Consider the following 22,610-nt stretch of genomic DNA (forward strand, 5'->3'; position numbering starts at 1 on the left):
CTGTGCTATTGTGTGACTTTTGCATTTCATTTGTATCTGAAATAACCCTTTAAAAGTCACACAATAACACAAACTAACTAACCGATCAAGCCAGCAGACCAGCAGCTCCTGTGTGAAATCACTGTTTTTGTGAATGTAGTCTGGTGTGTGTGCAGATCTTCCAGGTCTATCTCTGTAGGGATCCTTTCCCAAATATGGTTTCTGTAATTATGCCATTTTGTTCAAGCTTTTATTTCTCTGACCAGTTTGGTTTTATTTAATTATCTGATGCTTATTTAACCCTCTGGAGTTCAGGCTGTTAGGGGTTAACTTTTGCCGACTTTCTTTACATTTATTTTGTACAACCAGGATCCATAAAACATGAAAAAACTATTTAAAACGTCCAAATCCTCATAATCTCACTAATCATTATTACAGAACAGCTTTTTCACCACAGAGAATATGAAACTAAAATATGTAAATAAAACTTGAATTAAATGATAAAAAATCAGTGACAATAATGAATAAGTTTTGGACTGTCAGGGTTTCTCAGACTGTCTCTACATGATGTGTAAATAAAGTTCTGTTCATTTGAATAAAACCTGTGAAAACAATGAAAAGTTTCTCGCCCTCGTGCTGCAGGAGGATCATGGGACTTTTCTCATTTTTTACATCTTAGAGGGTTTTAAATATCTCATCATGTGTAAATAATCCATAGTGACGTCCTTCCTGCTGCAGTCACAGTTTAAAAGCCTCCCGTCCTCAGAAAGCTGCTAAAAGACCGACTCCACCAGCTGCACACGGAGAGCTGCAGAAAAGCAGCCAAATGCAGAAATAATAATGAGGGAGATAAAAATAGCCGAGTCGACCTCCGTTAAGCTGACATCATGTAAATCCCATCAGCCCCCGGGGCGGAGCGGCGAGATCTACTGTACAGGTCAGAGAGCCGCAGTCCGAGCGCGGAGAGGAACATGACTTATTTATGGTTTACGGTCATGTGACCGCACAGACGCAGGTAGATTAAAACAGACGGGATTAAAACGGGAAGCAGAAAGATTTGATGTCACAGAACTTCATATAAACCCGAGCGTGAATCCACACGTGGCAACAAAACCAGACAGAAATAAAAATACTGACGCCTTTAACCCAATGAAAACAGGCCCCGCCCCCCCGCCGTGGGAGCTGCTGTTAGCATGTTAGCATGTTAGCATGTTCCTGTTTAAATGGATCGAAAATAAAAACTTTAATTCTTTCTGCAGCAGAAAGTTCAGACTTCAGTCTGGACGCTGATGACATCATTCAGTGATGTATTGTGCTGCGACAACGCACGGTGCAGCGGCACTGATAACTACACGTGCGTTACCTAGGATACGGGGTGATAACTAAGTGAGCGTTACCTAGGATACGGGGTGATAACTAAGTGAGTGTTACCTAGGATACAGGGTGATAACTAAGTGAGCGTTACCTAGGATACAGGGTGATAACTAAGTGAGCGTTACCTAGGATACGGGGTGATAACTAAGTGAGCGTTACCTAGGATACAGGGTGATAACTAAGTGAGCGTTACCTAGGATACAGGGTGATAACTAAGTGAGCGTTACCTAGGATACAGGGTGATAACTAAACGTGCGTTACCTAGGATACAGGGTGATAACTAAGTGAGCGTTACCTAGGATATAGTGTAGAGGATAGATAATGGATGATGGTAACTAACCCGTCTTGTTGCTCAGACTGAAGTAGGCGCTCTTGTCGCCGATGCCACACACGTTCCTGACGGAGGAGATGCAGGTGTAGTCGGCGTAATCCTGAGGACGAAGATTCTTCAGCTTCAAGATCTTGGTCTCTCCCTGTTAAACACACACACACACAATAAAACCACGGTGAACGTGTTAACATCACGGTTCCTCAGCAGAGTACTGCAGATGTAGAATCTGAAACTCCAAACTTTAACCATCAGCAGCGAAGATCAGAGGACATGAAGCACAACAATCATTCATGTTTCTGAAAGAACCGCTGATTGAATTAGAAGTGAGGATTAAAACACTGGTTCAGCAAATAGAAATGATTATTATTATTATTTATTTAAGTTTGTCTTTTCTTTCTTCTCAGTGACACTTCAAATTATGACCTCCTCCTCCTCCTCCTCCTCCTCCTGCTCCTCCTCCTCCTCCCTCTGTTCCTCCTCCTGCTCCTTTCCCCCCCCCTCCCCCCTCCTCTCCTCCAAATCTCCCTTATCTCCTCTGGCAGCCTCTGCGCTGCCTTCCGCCTCACGGACAGATGAGATGAGATTAGATGACATTTAAATGGGATGTTTGTGCAAAGATGGCGGCCAATTTTTTTGGCGGATGATGAGGAGGAAGAGGAGGAGGAGGAGGTGGTGGAGATAAGTTCCTCATTAGTGCCTACGAGGAGCGAGGGGGGAGGGGTTAACGAGTTTTTCGAGCTCACCGCTGAGGGCATTACAGTCGACAGCGTTCAAATCTGGCGTGAATGTTATCTGTGCCGCGGTATTACACGGCCTGCTAACTGGCCGCCTGATTGGCTGGATTCCCTTTGCTCCAAATTACATCTGAACCGCAGCCAGCAGGAGGAAGGAAGACAAATCCACAGGAGGAGGAGGAGGAGGAGGAGCAGGAGGAGGAGGAAGATGAGGAGGAGGAGGAGGAGGAGGAGGAGGAGGAGGAGGAGGAGGAGGAGGAGGAGGAGGAGGAGAAGCCTCAGATTGTTATACCAGACTACATTCACTAAAACAGGGATTTTAGCTCACAGAACACAGGAGCTGCTGTTTGTGTTACTGTGTGTTACTTTTCTTCTGCAAGGTAAAATGACTGTCAATGGAGTCTGGAGGGTTTGAAGCAGCTGCAGGCAGAAGACTGTGTGACTCTGATGTTGTAACGTGTTAGTTTGAATCCCAACTATATCCTGTGTCCTGTTCTAAAATCCCTGTTTTAGTGAATGTAGTCTGGTGTGTGTGCTGTTTGTGGTTAAACCAAAAGGATCTTCCAGGTCTCTCTCTGTAGGGATCCTTTCCATGATGCTGTCACACACTTAGAATAACACTCTGAGCCTGTCAGTGGATCAAACAAGCTCTTTTAGTGGACCTACTGTGATCAGGTGCAGTTGTCCCAAAGGATCACGTTGCAGCCATTGCAGCCCGTTTGGTGTCTGCTGGCTGAGGTGATCTACTGGACCAGTTCCAACACTTTTACTACCTACCAGTCACTCACACACCAGGATGTGGACAGAGAGGATCATGGGTAGAAACAGGGGAGTGACCCCAGTCTTTAACAGCAGTAAAGACCACATGTGATGGTTAAAATCACATTATCACCTTAACTCTAAACGATACAGACGCTCTCATGTCTGTGATTCTAAGGCTGTGTAGAGGCCGTGAGGACCTGATGGTATTTTAAACGTGTGTGAAGGTAAATCTGAGGATGGAGAAGCATGTCCAGGTTTGGGCGTCTGTGTGAAGCAAAAACTGGACCAAAAACACACTTTTTAACTATTTTTGGCCACAGCTGATGGACCACCGCCGAGTTAATCAAGCTGACCGAGGAATCACACTGAGAGTTAAAACGGGATTAAAAAGACTTCCGCTGATGGAGCTTCAACACGACTCCTGGGAGAGAGTGGCTCTCAGACACAAAGTGGAGATTATGACGACGGGTTTCTGCCTCCCGACGATCGCTGAGGATAATTAGGACTATTGTACAATCTAAAAAATATAGACAAAAGCTCGGAGTTACCCGCAGCGGACGAGACAAAACCTGGTGCCAACATTTAAAAAACAGCTCCAATCTCAGGAGTGCTGTCAGGACAGTTTTAGAAACGGCTCTGAAGAGTTTATTCTGGTTACATAATTATGATTATTAGAATATCAGGTTTATGTGCGGCTGAACGTCCACGTCCATCCTCGTTTCTGAGGCCGGCTGCCGTGGCAACGGGCCGAGCGAGGTGGTCCAAAGCCAGGAAGTCACTGGAACAACTTGGATGGAACCATGAGGAACATCTGTAGAACATCCTCATGTTTACCGTGTTCACCACAAGAGTCTGGTCCACTTTTCTGAAAGAAACGTCTTCAGTCGCTTTATCTCTTTATATTCCCAACAGACGTTACCTGAGCGCTAGCTAGCTTTAGCCTCGTTGGCTTCTGGTTGCCAACGGTAACGGCTTTTTACCTGTAGGTGATGACCACAAACGGTCATTACAACAACGTTACTATAACTATAAGCACCGGTTTAACTTTGGTCATGTTGCATAGCAACAGTGTTCTCATGACAGAACCAGCTGAGCGTCACCGCGCCATAAAACGTGGTGCTGAGTGGAGTCGACCCTCACATGTGGAGTCCAACGACAACGTGGAGGTCAAAGAGAAACGGATGATGATCAGAGGCCACGATCATCAGGATATTTAAACTGCAAATCCCATCATGCATTGCCCCAAGAAACAGCCAATCGCAGAGCTTTGGTTAGTTTAGGGGGGCCGTCCTTGGTGGCGGGGGCTCCTGCAGCACGGCGGTCTAACACATCGTTAGAACATACAGAGCTGTAAAACTACACGTATTGATGTGGAGATACAAACTGTGGTGTTGGTTACTGTCAGTGTATTTACGCCCCCCGGGGGGGCTGATAAATGAGGGTGTGTTTGTTTTCTTCACCTGTGTGAAAAAAGGCTCGTAGATCTCCACGCCGGCGTCGGAGCCCTGCGTCAGCGCGTCGCGGCCTCTCCTCCACGTGTAGTGGACTGGCGGGTTGGAGTTGGCGACGCAACGAAGAAACACCGTCCTCTCAAAGTAGAACTGCTCCTTCGCCTCGCCGACACTCTGATGGACGGTTATCACCGGGTCGTCCAGGTCTGGGGGGGGAAACAGAGAGGTGAAGGGAAAGGTGAGCACGGTGGAGTCAAAGACACCAGATTCACCGCCTGCCGGCTGTTTGCCTCCACCGGCCAATCGGGCGGCAGCTTCTGTCCAGAGCTGAGGTCGACCACGCGACAAATATGGTCACGGTCTCCGTTCGATAACGTCATGACGTCACAGTGACCTTCGACCGCCAAATTCTGACCAGTTCATCCTCGAGTCCAAGTGACGTTTGAAGAAACTCGTGAGACGGAAAACACAACGAACCTGAGTAACCTGGATGTTCTCTGAGACGCTGAAGTCAAAGAGTTGGCGAGGAAGTTTGATCGACCTCGTCACGCCGCAGACGTCACCGCTCGCCGAGTATTCTGTCCGGTTTTTTTCTCGTAAATTTGGGACTTTAACCTCAGATATTCGCCCCCCCTCCCTTGGCCCCACCTGACCTACAATGTCTGTGACTCGCAGCGGCCTGATTATGACGTGAAGCCGTCATGTGACCACGGGCCGCTCGTTACTTCCTGTCTGTTCTCCAAACACACAGAGGACGGCTGGTGCTTCCTCCTGAATGTACCGTTTGTCAAACAGTGGGGTCAGTTTTCCTGTGGCGGGGGTAATTACTGCGGCGCCGGAGGCTTTTTAATTGGCCGGAGACTCTGTGAGCGCCCTGATCAGCTGACGGCAGCCGACCAATCAGGCTCCACCGCGTTAATGAGTCCAGTTATGAAGACGCCACCAACAGAGACGCTAATGGCTGCTAATGAGCGCCGACAGACTCCAACCTGGTCACTGAACACAACGCGGCCTGTAAACCGGCCGCAGCACGTAAACAGAGGCCAAAACAATCTGCCCCCCCCCCCCCCCCCCCCCGCTGGGAACTCCCATCATGCACTGCGGGTGCTGCTGTGTGGGCTGCAGGTTAATGATTTATTCTGTTTCCTCCTGCAGTTTGATGGAGGAAACGTTGTGTAAAAGCCTGCGTGCCCTGAAGGAGGCACTCAGCCGCGATGCGTTCAGGTACCACTTAAGTCCCCGTGATCCCGGTAAGAAACACGCCCCAGGACGTCGTGGCTGTTACACAACGACGCTCACAGCTGTTCCCTCCAGTTTCTGCTAGTTTGGAGGAAACTTTCCAGGGCGACACACACGAGGGACGGCGTTACGGAAAAACACCCCCAGGACGTTTCTGCACTGGATTCCCCCGACGACGACATGAAGTGTTTGTCACGTGTGTGTGTGTGTGTGTTCTTACAGTACACGTCCACCCGTATGGACCGGATGGCGGGGGACCCCAGTCCGTTCTCAGCCTTGCAGTAGTAGCGCCCCCCCTGGTGGCGGCTGATGCTGTCGATCTTCAGAGTTTCGTTGAGCACAGACGAGTCGCCCTGACGGTCCGAGGCGCCGCCCGCCGTCTTCGTCCAACGAATCTGCACAGTGGGGGGGGGGGTTATTATACATGCTGATATTACTCTCTGAATAAAGTTCTGCTGCAGCAACACTGTGTGTGTGTGTGTGTGTGTGTGTGTGTGTGTGTGTGTGTGTGTGTGTGTGTGTGTGTGTGTGTGTGTGTGGGGGGGGTAGCTAACAGGACTCTTGAGTTTAGATGGAAGCTGAATTGATGCCAGACTGTATTAGCCTGCAGCAGATTAACTGTGTGTGTGTGTGTGTGTGTGTTTGTCCTCGTTCAGCATCTGTTGATCAGTTTTCCATCCGTCCCTCCCACCTGCTCCGTCCGTCCCTCTCCTCCATCACCATCACCTTCATCCTCCTCCTCCTCCTCTCTCCATCTGCTCCTCACCCCCCCTCACCCCCCCACCCCTCCCTCTCGTCCTCAGATGAAAAACTAACAGGGAGTTTAGTTAAAAACTGATCACTAGTTAATCATCTGACAGACAGTCACAGTTCTGATGTCCACATGTTACTGGTCACATGTTACTGGTCACGTTACTGGTCACATGTTACTGGTCAAATGTTACTGGTCACATGTTACTGGTCAAATGTTATGGGTCACATGTTACTGGTCACATGTTACTGGTCACATTTTACTGGTCACATGTTACTGGTCAAATGTTACTGGTCACATGTTACTGGTCAAATGTTATGGGTCACATGTTACTGGTCACATGTTACTGGTCAAATGTTACTGGTCACATGTTACTGGCCAATTATAGATTTTATCACCACAGCAGCAGAATCTATAGATTGGTTTGCTGACAGATGTTACAGATGTTATGGGCAGACACAGATGTGACTTACATGTGTGCGGTGCTACAGATGTTTATGTGTTTGTTACAGACGTAAATGTTTTTCATATTCTAAAGATTATTCTTCATGGTTCCAGATGTTCCAGATGTTCCAGATGTTCCAGATGTTGTTGTTCTCTTCCTGCTGTCTGATATTCTGAGTGTGTTAAAGATGAACCAGAAACAAGCGACGTGTGTGCATGTTTCTGTTTGGGTTCATTTATGAAGGACCAGAAACTTTTCCACATCGCTCCACTCCCATCAGCATATTTTCCACCCTGATTCCTTCTCTTTCACCCCCCCGCCCCCCCGCCATGGTACAGTCCTCCCACATGTCGGCTGCCAGCTGGAGTGAGGCGGACTTTTTATCCATTTGTGCTGCAGACAGACGTTTAACAGCCTCAAACCAGCGAACTGACGATTAATGAGCTAAAAATACCCTCAGTGCCCAGATCCTGGATCAGTGTGACGACTCGCACGCCGCACAGCGTCTAATTAACACGCCGCCTCAACAAGAGCAGTGACAGTGTGCTGATGTTACTGCAGCGCTGAAGTATCATCGCCTCTGAGTACATTAACCTCTGACCTCAGAGATCTGAACACTGCGTCTGCGTCCTCGCTGCTGCTTCTTCTTCTGGTGACGTCATGTCTTGGAGGACCTTCTTCTTCTTCATGTCCCTAAAATGTGTCCAACCTCAGCTAGAAGGTTCCAGAAGTCAGTGAAGCAGAATGAGTGAGAAAAGACTTCAGACATGTTGTTCATCAGAGGAGACTAAAGAAAGACAGAGAACATGTTGATCCAGAACAACAGGAACACTATAGACCTCCACTACACACTGACACACTGACTAACTAACACACACACACACTATAGACCTCCACTACACACTAACACACTGACTAACTAACACACACACACACTATAGACCTCCACTACACACTGACACACTGACTAACTAACACACACACACACACTATAGACCTCCACTACACACTGACACACTGACTAACTAACACACACACACTATAGACCTCCACTACACACTGACACACTGACTAACTAACACACACACACACTATAGACCTCCACTACACACTGACACACTGACTAACTAACACACACACACACTATAGACCTCCACTACACACTGACACACTGACTAACTAACACACACACACTATAGACCTCCACTACACACTAACACACTGACTAACTAGCACACACACACACACACTATAGACCTCCACTACACACTAACACACTGACTAACTAACACACACACACACACTATAGACCTCCACTACACACTGACACACTGACTAACTAACACACACACACACTATAGACCTCCACTACACACTGACACACTGACTAACTAACACACACACACACACTATAGACCTCCACTACACACTGACACACTGACTAACTAGCACACACACACACACACTATAGACCTCCACTACACACTAACACACTGACTAACTAGCACACACACACTATAGACCTCCACTACACACTGACACACTGACTAACTAACACACACACACACACTATAGACCTCCACTACACACTGACACACTGACTAACTAACACACACACACACACTATAGACCTCCACTACACACTAACACACTGACTAACTAACACACACACACACACTATAGACCTCCACTACACACTGACACACTGACTAACTAACACACACACACACTATAGACCTCCACTACACACTGACACACTGACTAACTAACACACACACACACTATAGACCTCCACTACACACTGACACACTGACTAACTAGCACACACACACACACACTATAGACCTCCACTACACACTGACACACTGACTAACTAGCACACACACACACACTATAGACCTCCACTACACACTAACACACTGACTAACTAACACACACACACACACACTATAGACCTCCACTACACACTGACACACTGACTAACTAGCACACACACACTATAGACCTCCACTACACACTGACACACTGACTAACTAGCACACACACACTATAGACCTCCACTACACACTGACTAACTAACACACACACACACACACTATAGACCTCCACTACACACTGACACACTGACTAACTAGCACACACACACACTATAGACCTCCACTACACACTGACACACTGACTAACTAGCACACACACACACTATAGACCTCCACTACACACTGACTAACTAGCACACACACACACTATAGACCTCCACTACACACTGACACACTGACTAACTAGCACACACACACTATAGACCTCCACTACACACTGACACACTGACTAACTAGCACACACACACTATAGACCTCCACTACACACTGACACACTGACTAACTAGCACACACACACTATAGACCTCCACTACACACTGACACACTGACTAACTAGCACACACACACTATAGACCTCCACTACACACTGACACACTGACTAACTAACACACACACACACTATAGACCTCCACTACACACTGACACACTGACTAACTAGCACACACACACTATAGACCTCCACTACACACTGACACACTGACTAACTAACACACACACACTATAGACCTCCACTACACACTGACACACTGACTAACTAGCACACACACACTATAGACCTCCACTACACACTGACACACTGACTAACTAGCACACACACACACTATAGACCTCCACTACACACTAACACACTGACTAACTAACACACACACACACACACACTATAGACATGCTCATCATCATCATCATCATCATCATCACATCAGAGGGAAGCTGAAGGTCTTGAAGGGTTTCTCTTCAATTATTACAAACTACTTCAGCAGCGACTCATCAGCCATCACAGACACTCTAGTGATCACCGGGTCTCAGTGGAGAAACATTTGTAAGTGTGTGGAGCTTCAACAGGAGAAGCTCTGAACGCCTCCTCACTCATTCACAACTCATTCACACCTGCAGCTCCAGTGACAGTGAACACAGCTGCTGGTGTTAATGAGGTTTAAATGCTCCAGGTAGAGATGAAAGAGACGAACGGAGAGAGAGAGAGAGAGAGAGAGAGAGAGACTCACACAAACACACAAAGAGATCAGATCAGGTAGAGCCCAAAACTAGGTCCACTAAAAGAGCTTGTTTGATCCACTGACAGGCTCAGAGTGTTATTCTAAGTGTGTGACAGCATCATGGAAAGGATCCCTACAGAGAGAGACCTGGAAGATCCTTTTGGTTTAACCACAAACAGCACACACACCAGACTACATTCACTAAAACAGGGATTTTAGAGCTGCTGCTCCATCAGTCAGTGTGTGTGTTACTGTGGGACTTTGGTTTTAACCCTGGTGATCACATTATCATCAGTTTATTACAACAAAAATCGTTTTCCATTTTCCGGAGAAAGTCCAGTAATTCTGTCCTCGAGACATCAAACCATCTACTAAGACGTTTGTTCCTGTTCCTGTGAGCTAAAGCTGCAAACGCTTTCAGGTAAAGTGGAAACAGAGTCTGAGCCTCAGAGTCCCACAGCGCTGAAAACACCAGAACCGCCCTTTAAAGACAAAAAGACCGTCACTTTAAAGGAGAAGAAGAAGAAGAGGAGCCGATAGGAGAGGAAGAGGGAGGAAGAAGAAGCTGAAGTCTGCAGTGACGCAGAGACAGGAAAGTGTTTTACTGTGTGTGTGTGTGTGTGTGTGTGTGTGTGTGTTATTGTGTGTGTGTGTGTGTGTGTGTGTGTGTGTGTGTTATTGTGTGTGTGTGTGTGTGTGTGTGTGTGTGTGTTATTGTGTGTTATTGTGTGGGTGTGTGTTTGTGTGTGTGTGTGTGTGTGTTATTGTGTGTGTGTGTGTGTGTGTGTGTGTGTGTGTGTGTTATTGTGTGTGTGTGTGTGTGTTATTGTGTCTGTGTGTGTGTTATTGTGTGTGTGTGTTTGTGTGTGTGTGTGTATGTGTGTGTTATTGTGTGTGTGTGTGTTTGTGTGTGTGTGTGTATGTGTGTGTTATTGTGTGTGTGTGTGTGTTTATGTGTGTTATTGTGTGTGTGTGTGTTTGTGTGTGTGTGTGTTTTACTGTGTGTGTGTGTGTGTGTGTGTGTGTGTGTGTTATTGTGTGTTTTACTGTGTGTGTGTGTGTGTGTTATTGTGTCTGTGTGTGTGTTATTGTGTGTTTTACTGTGTGTGTGTGTGTGTGTGTGTGTGTGATATTGTGTGTGTGTGTGTGTTATTGTGTGTTTTACTGTGTGTGTGTGTTATTGTGTGTTTTACTGTGTGTGTGTGTGTGTGTGTGTGTGTGTGTGTTATTGTGTGTTTTACTGTGTGTGTGTGTTTTACTGTGTGTGTGTGTGTGTGTGTGTGTGTGTGTGTGACTGGGTGCCAGCAGCTGTTCTATTTTTAGCCCCAACAGACTGACAGAAGAAGAAATAAGAGAGAGAGGAAGAGGAGTGACGAAGAGGAGGAGTGATGAAGAGGGATAATGTGATGAGAGGATGAAGAGCGGCAGAGGGAGGGAGAACAGAGATGAGAGATGCTGATTAAACAGCTGATCTGACCTGATTATTGATTAGTGCTGATGATGTCATTAAGCCACAATGATGATGAAGATGATGATGATGAAGATGATGAAGTCTTATCCCCCCACCAGCAGCAGGTTTCCATATGGAGGTGAAGTTTAACACGTTTCAGACAATCAGACAAGAGGAGGAAGAAACCAACCAGTCAACTAGTCAACCTACTAGTCAACCAACTAGTCAACCAACCAACCAGTCAACCAACCAACTAATCAACCAACCAACCAACCAGTCAACCAACTAGTCAACCAACCAACAAATCAGCCAATCAACCAACTTGTCTACCAACCAGTCAACTAGTCAACCAACCAACTAGTCAACCAACCAGTCAACTAGTCAACCAACCAACCAACTTGTCTACCAACCAACTAGTCAACCAACCAGTCAATCAACCAACTAGTCAACCAACCAATCAACTAGTCAACCAACCAACCAACCAGCCAACCAACCAGTCAATCAACCAACCAACTAGTCAACCAACCAACCACTCAACCAGCCAGTCAATCAATCAACCAACTAGTCAACCAGTAAATCAACCAACCAACCAGTCAAGCAGCCACTGAGCTGCTGTCACCACTGGTTTGTTTGTTATAGTGTAGAAGAAGAGGAGGAGGACTGGAGGACTGAGTGTCACTGATTCTTCTTCTTCATTGTATTAAAATATAAATGACGTGTTTACTTTAGTTTCCACTGTGAATCATTCTTATCTGAATAAATGATGGTTTAGCAGCTCGGTCTGGCTCCTCTTCATCGCTCCTCTTCATCGCTCCTCTTCATCGCTCCTCTTCATCGCTCACAGTTAATGTCTCTTCTTCTTCGTTTCCAGACGGCGGCGGCTCCACTGGTCCTCCAGGGTTCCTTCTTCTTCTCCTGTTCCTCTCTGTGTGATTGTTCTCTTTTATGAATCACAGAGGCGTCGCAGCAGCTCAGCGCGGCGGGAGATCTGGCAGCCTGCCGCCGGGGCTGATGGGAGGTTTTTACTGTATGTGCTCTGCAGAGTGTGTGTGTGTGAGTGTGTGTGTGAGTGTGAGTGTGTGTGAGAGTGTGTGTGTGTGAGTGTGTGTGTGTGTGTGTGTGTGTGTGTGTGTGTGTGTGTGTGAGAGTGTGTGAGTGTGTGTGTGTGTGTGTGAGAGTGTGTGAGAGTGTGTGAGAGTGTGTGTGAGAGTGTGTGTGAGTGTGTGAGAGTGTGTGAGAGTGTGTGTGAGAGTGTGTGACAGAACAAGCAGTGTAAATCAGTGTAGCCTTCATCACCAGTATAACCAGCTGACTGATAGCATCCAATCAAACACTAATGCTAACGCTAACTCAGTTTACTGGTGCAGCTCTCCCACTGCTCCCAGTGTTCCCAGTGTTCTTATTGTTCCCAGTGTTCTTTTGTTCCCAGTGTTCTTATTGTTCCCAGTGTTCTTATTGTTCCCAGTGTTCTTTTGTTCCCAGTGTTCTTATTGTTCCCAGTGTTCCCAGTGTTCTTACTGTTCCCAGTGTTCTTATTGTTCCCAGTGTTCCCAGTGTTCTTATTGTTCCCAGTGTTCCCAGTGTTCTTATTGTTCCCAGTGTTCCCAGTGTTCTTTTGTTCCCAGTGTTCTTATTGTTCCCAGTGTTCCCAGTGTTCTTATTGTTCCCAGTGTTCCCAGTGTTCTTATTGTTCCCAGTGTTCCCAGTGTTCTTATTGTTCCCAGTGTTCCCAGTGTGTTGTTACCTGTGGTCGGGGGTGTCCTGTCACCAGACACTGCAGCTCCAGTGTCTCCCCCTCCCTGATGGTGTAAACTCGCTCGCTGTAGCGCTCCTCCTCCACATTACAGGTCTGACCCGAGTGCACGATCCGCACCGTGGGGGGCGCTGTGGAGCAAAGAGACCACAGGTAAGATGGTTAACACAACATGATCACACCTGTTCACCTGTTTCCCCTCAGTTCTCAAACACTGACTGTGACGGCATGATGGACAACACTTAAATCTGTTTGTCTTTGTTCATAAAACACCTGGAATACACCTGGACTACAGCTGGACTACATCTGGACTACATCTGGACTACATCTGGACTACAGCTGGACTACATCTGGACTACAGCTGGACTACATCTGGACTACAGCTGGAACACACCTGGACTACAGCTGGACTACATCTGGACTACAGCTGGACTACATCTGGACTACAGCTGGAACACACCTGGACTACATCTAGGACACACCTGGACTACAGCTTGAACACACCTGGACTACATCTAGAACACACCTGGACTACAGCTGGAACACACCTGGACTACATCTAGAACACACCTGGACTACAGCTGGAACACACCTGGACTACATCTAGAACACACCTGGACTACAGCTGGAACACACCTGGACTACATCTAGAACACACCTGGACTACAGCTGGAACACACCTGGACTACAGCTGGAACACATCTGGACTACATCTAGAACACACCTGGACTACATCTGGAACACATCTGGACTACATCTGGAACACACCTGGACTACATCTGGAACACACCTGGACTACATCTAGAACACACCTGGACTACATCTGGAACACATCTGGACTACATCTGGAACACACCTGGACTACAGCTGGAACACACCTGGACTACATCTGGAACACATCTGGACTACAGCTGGAACACACCTGGACTACATCTGGAACACAGGTCCTTTCACAATAAAAGCCCTCCAGCTCCTTCACAATAAAAGCCTCGAGTTCCTTCACAGTAAAAGCCCTCCAGCTGCTTTACAGTCTCAGTTGATTTCTCTAACATTTATATTTGTCTTCTTTTCTCCAGTTTAACAGTTTCGTGTTTCATCACATCAGTTTCTCTGTTGTGCAACTTTCTCTGCACATTCTCGTCTTTCTACAAAACAAACTTAAAACCTCTGAGCAGCAGCAGCAGCTCTGATCCTCCCCCACGCACTTCGCCTCCGACTAAAACTGATTTCATCCAGAGACTCGTCGTCTTCATCTGCAGCAGAGAAAACGTCTGACATGAAAATAAAATCGGATCCAGTGTTTTATTGTCTGAATGAGCTCAGAGGAGCAGCTGCTTCATGTTTTACTGCGAGCTGGAAACCTGCGTGTCAACCGGCTGTCGGGGAGCCGTTAGCCTCCGAACAGACGCTACAGCCCGCAGCATCTTCTCTACCTGTCGTCATGGGAACCACGCGGCGAGGAGGCGGCGTGGTGTTCGAGTCCCTGAAAACAGCAGTAAAGAACGGCGTCCTCTGGGCGCTAACGGCTTTTTTTACAACCTTTCTGACATTTCACAGACTCAAAGTTCGGTCCTGAGAAACAAACACGATGGAGGAATAAATACAGGAAGTTTAAAGTTTAATAAGTGCAGTAAAAATGTCACCAAGTCCCCCGGAGGTTTGACCACGAAGACGACGGATCGTTCTTTAGTTATGTTTGTCAGAATATATAATGTGTATATAGATGTGTGTACGTAGCTGCAGAGTTTGTGTTCCCTTTTTTAAATGTTTTGTTATACTGGCCGAGAAAGAAAAACCAAGATATTATTCATTAAAACTTCCCATAATGCACCACCTCGTTGGCCTTTTAAAAACTGAGTTCATTATGGTGTCCGCTCTGGTTAACCCTTCAAATCCCAGCAGAGGCGTCTTGTCATGCTGTCAGCACAACAAAGTAGGAAACACATTTAAAGCAGCAGCAGAAGAAGAAACGCGGCCTGTTTGATCAGTTTAACGACCAAACCAGCTGAATGTGAGCAGAAAGATGAGCAGGAGAAACTCTCCTGATGGGAGATGGAGCTGTGAGGAGGACGGAGATACACTGAACACCACTCCTTCACAGTAATGTAATATTGATGCTGTCAGCTGGTCTGTGTGGTCGGCTGAGTTTGTCTCGTGGTGCTTGAAGCTGTTTGCAGTCAACCAAACGTCCCTCTGCGGTGCGTTGAACCTGCTGCTGGTGGCTGCTTGGTGCCACACTGCAGATGAGCTGATCTCTATCACAGTTTTCTAACTCACTGCCTTCAGCCCCCCCCCCCAGTTCCCCCTGAGTTCAGCTCATCAGCGTGCAGCTGATCCGTGAGCTTCCAGACGAAAACCACCAAGAACTTCAGGTCAGATTTGAGGCCAAACACAGTCTGTCTGAACCAGTTCAGCTAATTAAAGTTGTGAAATTATAAGTGAACAGCAGAGGGGAGAAGGTCGGCAGGAAATTAATTTTTAATTGACAGGAGGTTTGTCGGCGTTGGGCGGAGCAGACGGGCTGCAGACCGGACCACTAACCCTCATCAGGTGTGAGGAGCTGTTAGCGAGCGGCGCACTTAATCTGAGTTTCTGTGTCAGCAGCTGCGAGGCATCCTGCATGTTGCACCACCCGCTTTTTATTTTTACACTTCGCCTCTATTTTGGCCTGGCCTGCCTGCGTCTGTGAGATACAGTGCTCTGACTCTGACTTGTGGGTGTGTGTGTGCAGCTTAGCGCCTAAATGCCTCTAATTCAGCGGTGAGCTGTAAATCTGCCCACAGCTCATTATTTCCACCAGCGATTATTCACTCCGCCGTTTTCACTGAATAATCATTAAGAATCCTGCTGATCTCCTGACGCCCAAACTGATACTGACAGCGCTGATCTCTGTCTCTGTCATCTCAGGCCAACTGTGCCTCCTCCCACGTGGGTTTCAGCGCCGTCCTGGGTGGCGCTTACGACTCGTCAAACGGCGTTAAAACCAGCGCCGTCTGTCTGTACGTCACCTGGCAAACCATCACTGAGAATCTGCATATAGGCCGTTTCCTCCTCCTCCTCCTCCTCCTCCTCCTCCTCCTCTCAGCGCCACATTCTGTGCTAAAGTCACCGTCCACGCCGCGGAGCATCAGCAGCAGCTGTACCGATCCAAACCACCAGGACGGAGCTCGATTTAGCAGGACTGTGATCACCTGGACGCTGCCTCAACAACACCTGGAGAAAATGTCCTCAACAGGACAAGATGGCCGCTGTTTGACCTCTGAGTGCCCTGAACATGTGACCAGGAAGTCATGACAGGTCAATGTGAAGTAAAACACATGAGGGGAGGGGAGGAAGGAGGAGGAGAAGGAGGAGGAGGAGGAGGAGGAGGAAGAGCAGGGGGGGTGGATGATCTGGTCGTCCTACTTTTTCTTTTCTATTTTTAGATTCTGGGTTTTTTGTCTCTTCGTCCTCTGATGACTCTGCTAATGTTTCCTGCTGATGTCATCAAACCCCAAAACACACACACACACACACTCTGATTCCTTCCCAGCATGCACTTCAATCAGAGGCAGCAGCAAACACCCACTAGAACCAGGACACAACAGGGAGGTGAAGTCAGATTAGTCCGTTTGTGGTGAAGACGGTAAAGAACCATTCAGTCTGGTGTCAGAGCTGCTAGCTAGCGAGCTAACGCTGCTACGTCCCCGTGCTAACGTCCCTACTGTTCTCTGAGCTGCTGTGTGTGATCACAGACTCCTGGTCCTCTGAGGAAGGATCACAGACTCCTGGTCCTCTGAGGAAGGATCCCAGACTCCTGGTCCTCTGAGGAAGGATCACAGACCCCTGGTCCTCTGAGGAAGGATCACAGACTCCTGGTCCTCTGATGGAGGATCACAGACTCCTGGTCCTCTGAGGAAGGATCACAGACTCCTGGTCCTCTGATGAAGGATCACAGACTCCTGGTCCTCTGATGGAGGATCACAGACCCCTGGTCCTCTGAGGAAGGATCACAGACTCCTGGTCCTCTGATGGAGGATCACAGACTCCTGGTCCTCTGAGGAAGGATCACAGACTCCTGGTCCTCTGAGGAAGGATCACAGACTCCTGGTCCTCTGAGGAAGGATCCCAGACTCCTGGTCCTCTGAGGAAGGATCACAGACCCCTGGTCCTCTGAGGAAGGATCACAGACTCCTGGTCCTCTGATGGAGGATCACAGACTCCTGGTCCCCTGATGAAGGATCACAGACTCCTGGTCCTCTGATGAAGGATCACAGACTCCTGGTCCTCTGATGGAGGATCACAGACTCCTGGTCCTCTGATGAAGGTTCACAGACTCCTGGTCCTCTGATGAAGGATCAGACCCTCTACCTGCTGCTGGACCACATCCTGGTACCAAACACACTCACAGCAGCTTTAGCGCCGCCACGACACGTCTGGGTGAGTCGACTGTCTGATGGCGGATTTTCACAGTCACCAGGCTGAGAGCCACAGACAGGAAGTGAGACAGGAAGTCAGACAGGAAGTGAGGAGGTCAGACAGGAATTGAGGAAGTCAAACAGGAAGTCAGACAGGAAGTGAGGAAGTCAAACAGGAAGTCAAACAGGAAGTCAGACAGGAAGTGAGGAGGTCAGACAGGAATTGAGGAAGTCAAACAGGAAGTCAGACAGGAAGTGAGGAGGTCAGACAGGAAGTCAAACAGGAAGTCAGACAGGAAGTGAGGAGGTCAGACAGGAAGTCAAACAGGAAGTCAGACAGGAAGTGAGGAGGTCAGACAGGAAGTCAAACATCGTGTGTGATTCATTCAAACAGGATGTAAACTTTATTTATCTCTGACCAGATAAAGTTTAGTTTCTCGGGGGGGGGTTGTGTTAAAACCTAAAATGTCACTAAGTTTACAAGCTGTGCTGAACATTACAACAGTGAACAAGGAGAAGGCGCTGAGGTTTCCATCAGCATTCAGCTCTCATCCCTCCATCCTCTGTTCCTGTTCTGGCTCAGGTATTTTCCATTTCCCCACTAAAACCAGGTATTAGTCTAATCCCTGCGCTCTCTGCAGCGCCACAAACTGCTCACGTCCTAATAAGAGATGAATCCTGCCTGAACCCGGCAGAGCGGCTGATCCCCACAGTACAAGGTGCAGCATACAAAACGTACAACACACACACACACACACACTCACACACACTCTCACACACACACACACACACACACACACACACACACACACACACACACACACACACACACACAGAGCCCCTCGTAAAGTCAGGAATTACACTTCCCCCTCAGGGTCTTTACAATCACTGCTAAACCAGGAATTAGCCCAGTCCCGTCAGGTGAGCTGCTGCAGGTAAGAGTGACGGTCTCTGCTGTCACAAGGTGAGCATGTGTGTCAATATCAGATCAATATCAGGTCTCATAATATCAGATAATAACATCTGATGCTGCTCTGTGGGGATTCTTCAATCCTTCCTGTTCAATTCCTGAATCTTTGGTCTCTGAATGAAAGAGTTTGTTCTGAGCTGCTCTTTCTGGAAACAGTCTGGAGGTAACACTGTTGTGAATTGGCGCTATATAAATAAAGATTGATTGATTGATTGATTGATAATGCTGCACTGAAGCGCTCTGCTGTGATAGAAGACAAGATGGACTTTAGTAAAGATACAGATCAGCAGTTTGTTCAGGTGAAACTTCTCACATATAACATGAGAGAACTAATATTACAAACATACTAAACACAGGAATCACTTCTAGAGCTTATGTTAGACACTGCAGGTAAAGGTGTCACAGACAGACAGACAGACAGACAGACAGGCAGGCAGGCAGACAGACAGACAGACAGACAGACAGACAGACAGGCAGGCAGACAGACAGACAGACAGGCAGACAGCAGCGAGGATGGGGGTGTTAATGAAAACAGTCTGCCTGGTCAGTAACTGGAGCTTTAGACTCATCTGACCTGCAGCACAAACAAACAAACAGAGCAGAGCGTCACAGGTCAAACGGGGGGGGGGCACCTGTGGAAACGTCCTCTGGCTCCCTCAGTCTCACCTGCTCTGTTCACGGCTAAACGGCACTAAAGGCTCCGATTCCTCACTGAAACGCCGGCCGCGTTCCCACGGAGACCAGGAAGCAGCGCTGGCCTGCTAGGACGTCACACCTGCTGCGCTCTTCAGACCAGAGACACCTGAGCTCTGGAGCAGCAGGTGAGTTCACACGTTCGCTGAGGAAGATTAAAGAGCAGAAAAACTACTGTATACTATTAATCTCATTCATCCTCTCTGTGTTTGGTGGAACTCCGCTGTTTTTACACCTGTGCCCTATTTGCACACTGACTGCTGGGTCAAACGCACCAGACTCCATTGACAAAAGCAGTGATTTTAGCTCACGGCACACAGGAGCTGCTGCTCTGCTGCGGTGTTATTGTGTTTTACAGGGTCAGGTCAGATCCAAACTAATCCTGTAAAGTGACATGTTTTTGTTTGCGGGAAGAACGAGTGTCAGATTTGAGGCAGATAACACGAAGGAATGTTTCTGTCTGTTTCCAAACACACTGACCTCCTGCAGTGAAAATCAGGGATCTGTTTCCTCCCCTTTAACGCTAATCTCTCATCCCTTTAAATCAGGAAACAGTTTAAAACCCTGCACACACACACACACACACACACACACACAGTTAGCCTCGGGCCTGTACAGTAGAGCAGTGAGAGCAGTGAGTCTCGGAGGGCAGCAGGAGCTCGCCCTGATTTAACCACTGTGTGTGTGTGTGTGTGTGTGTGTGTGTGTGTGATGTAGACACACAGTGAGTCATCCTCCAGCAGAGTAGAGCTGCTCTCACTGCAGTCTCATCCAGTGTGCATGTGATGTTGTTAATTTTGTGTGTGTGTGTGAAACTGGATTTTATAAAAAAAAAACCCAAACCCTCAGACCTCTAGTGAGGGTTGGAAAAAGAAGAAATGTAAATTCTCTCTTCTGACACACCAGACTCCATTGACAAAAACAGTGATTTTAGCTCACTGCTGGTCTGCAGCTGCCTCCATCAGTTAGTGTGTTTGTGTTACTGTGTGACTTTGGTGTTTTAAAGAGTTCATTCAGATCCAAACTAACATGACAGTTTGAGTAAAATAATCTGTAAAATAACAAAAATGTTTCTGTTGTTCTGTTGTGTCCTGTTCTCTAAAATCCCTGTTTTAGTGAATGTAGTCTGGTGTGTGTGCTGTTTGTGGTTAAACCAAAAGGATCTTCCAGGTCTCTCTCTGTAGGGATCCTTTCCATGATGCTGTCACACACTTAGAATAACACTCTGAGGTGATCTACTGGACCAGTTCCAACACTTGTACTACCTACCAGTCACTCAGACACCAGGTATGGAGAGAGGACCCCGTGTCAGCTGATCTGAGACTCAAAAGCAAAACCTTGTAAAAGCCAGAAGTTACAAACCTGATTTAATGCTCAGGTCTGAGTTCATTCAGGGATCAGAGTTTTCATTTATTCATGTCAAAGTGGAGAGAAGACGGACACCAAACACTGAAACCACTTCCTGTCCCAGATCCAGGTGTGTCTCCAGGTTCCCTCTGATCTCAGGTCTGATTTATCTTCACTGTTTTATTCATGTTTTATTTCTACGTCCTCTCTCTCTCTCTGTTACGTAAGCTCTCTCGCTCTATTTCGGGAGCGCAGGATTTCTCAGAGGAAGCTGCCCAGTCAGTGGGACGGCTAAAAATAACCGCAGACGCCTGATTGGCTGACGGCACGGGGCTCCTTCTGCATACGTAATGAGGCAGAGGAAGGCTGACCGAGAGGGCTCCGATTGGCCGATCGGGCCGTCACATTTAAATATGTAACAGGGCCGACCAATCGCTGTGAGGCAGCACTGCGCCCGCTGTCTCTGATTGGTCGCTTCAGTGCTGACGAGGTCGACCAGGGAAGAAACTGCAGCACGTATATATTTTCTGCGTGCTGGGAGGTTTAGGAGATCCTTCAGTGAGTACTTTAAATCCTTTGGGAGGATCCAGGGGTCCTGAAGAGGCTCCATCAGGTCACAGGAGCAGAGTGCTACTGAGGACAAGTTCTAAAGGTCCTTCAAAAGTTCCACAGGTTCTTTAGGAGGCAGAAGGGCACCCAAAGAGGTTCTGGGGTTCCTCTGGGGTTCCTCTGGGGTTCCTCTGGGGTTCCAGGGGTCCTTGAGTAGCTCCACAGGTCCTGAGGGAGGGTGCCGAGGTTACTAAGAGTCTCCAGAGGTCAGTGAGAAGATTCCAGATCACCACCCAGCTGAATGGACGTCACCTTCATCATTGTCACCTTCATCATCTTCAACACCATCATCTTCATCACCTTCATCATCGTCACCTTCATCATCACCATCGTCACCTTCATCATCTTCAACACCATCATCTTCATCACCTTCATCATCGTCACCTTCATCATCACCATCGTCACCTTCATCATCTTCAACACCATCATCTTCATCACCTTCATCATCTTCATCACCATCATGAGGCACCAACACTTCCTGCTGCTGCAGCACAAAACTCTTCATCAGCCACATGAACACTCAGAGAGCCATGGTCAGTGAGGGGGGGGAGTGGGGGAGGGGGTGTAGAAAGCTGGGTGATGGAGGAGAGAGGCCCTCCGGCTCTCGGCTGGTCTGTCTGGGTCCAGTGACGTCTTCCAGTTTCCTCCGTGAGAGGATTCAGTGTTGGCCTCGCTGGCTTCTACGCGCCGTCTGCGACACTTGAACTGGACACATCGTGTGTGTGACTCCCAGAGTCGAACCACGAGCTCTCCATCTCCCCTTGAAGGTAAAAGGTGACGGCGAACGACGTCACCGTCACGTCACCGTCATCTTCAACGCTGTTCGCGTTCGTGCTGAGGATGATGATGATTCTTCTGTTCTCAGCTTCAGTCAGCAGGAGGTCTGTCCTTCCTATTCCAACGTAAATGAACTCACTTCTTCTTCTTGCCCTCCCTCACACGGATCACTCCTTTAGCCCAGCAGCAGTGCTCCTCTAGTGGTGAGTGACGGTACTGCGGCTCGATCAATCCACCAAACTAATCAAACAAAGAAGGTTTTCGTCCTGACGACTGTCCAAACACTGAGATCTTATAAAAGCTCAGCGACCCTCCGACCAGACGATGTCAGCTTTAGTTCTATCCAGTCCACAGAAGCAGCATCAAGACTTATTCTAACATGTTCACATGGCGTTAAGCAGACAAAACACCTGCACTGGCAGTGAGGACGACTATTTCCACACAGAAGACAACTAAA

At 47.8% G+C, this 22,610-nt stretch overlaps 1 protein-coding gene across 1 annotated transcript in view; it reads right to left on the reverse strand.

Moving 5' to 3' along the window:
• Nucleotides 1-22,610, reverse strand: part of mdga2a (MAM domain containing glycosylphosphatidylinositol anchor 2a) — a 73,919-nt gene that overhangs the window by 37,794 nt on the left and 13,515 nt on the right. Inside the window, exons 2-5 of the mRNA XM_070842655.1 lie at nucleotides 13,352-13,491; nucleotides 6,091-6,265; nucleotides 4,641-4,837; nucleotides 1,694-1,826 (exon numbers count right to left, since the gene is read on the reverse strand). Coding sequence (XP_070698756.1) covers nucleotides 1,694-1,826; nucleotides 4,641-4,837; nucleotides 6,091-6,265; nucleotides 13,352-13,491 — 645 coding nt within the window. The remainder of the gene's footprint in view (nucleotides 1-1,693; nucleotides 1,827-4,640; nucleotides 4,838-6,090; nucleotides 6,266-13,351; nucleotides 13,492-22,610) is intronic.

The sequence above is a fragment of the Pempheris klunzingeri genome, chromosome 13 (genome assembly GCF_042242105.1).
Source record: "Pempheris klunzingeri isolate RE-2024b chromosome 13, fPemKlu1.hap1, whole genome shotgun sequence".
NCBI classification, from domain to species: Eukaryota; Metazoa; Chordata; class Actinopteri; order Acropomatiformes; family Pempheridae; genus Pempheris; species Pempheris klunzingeri.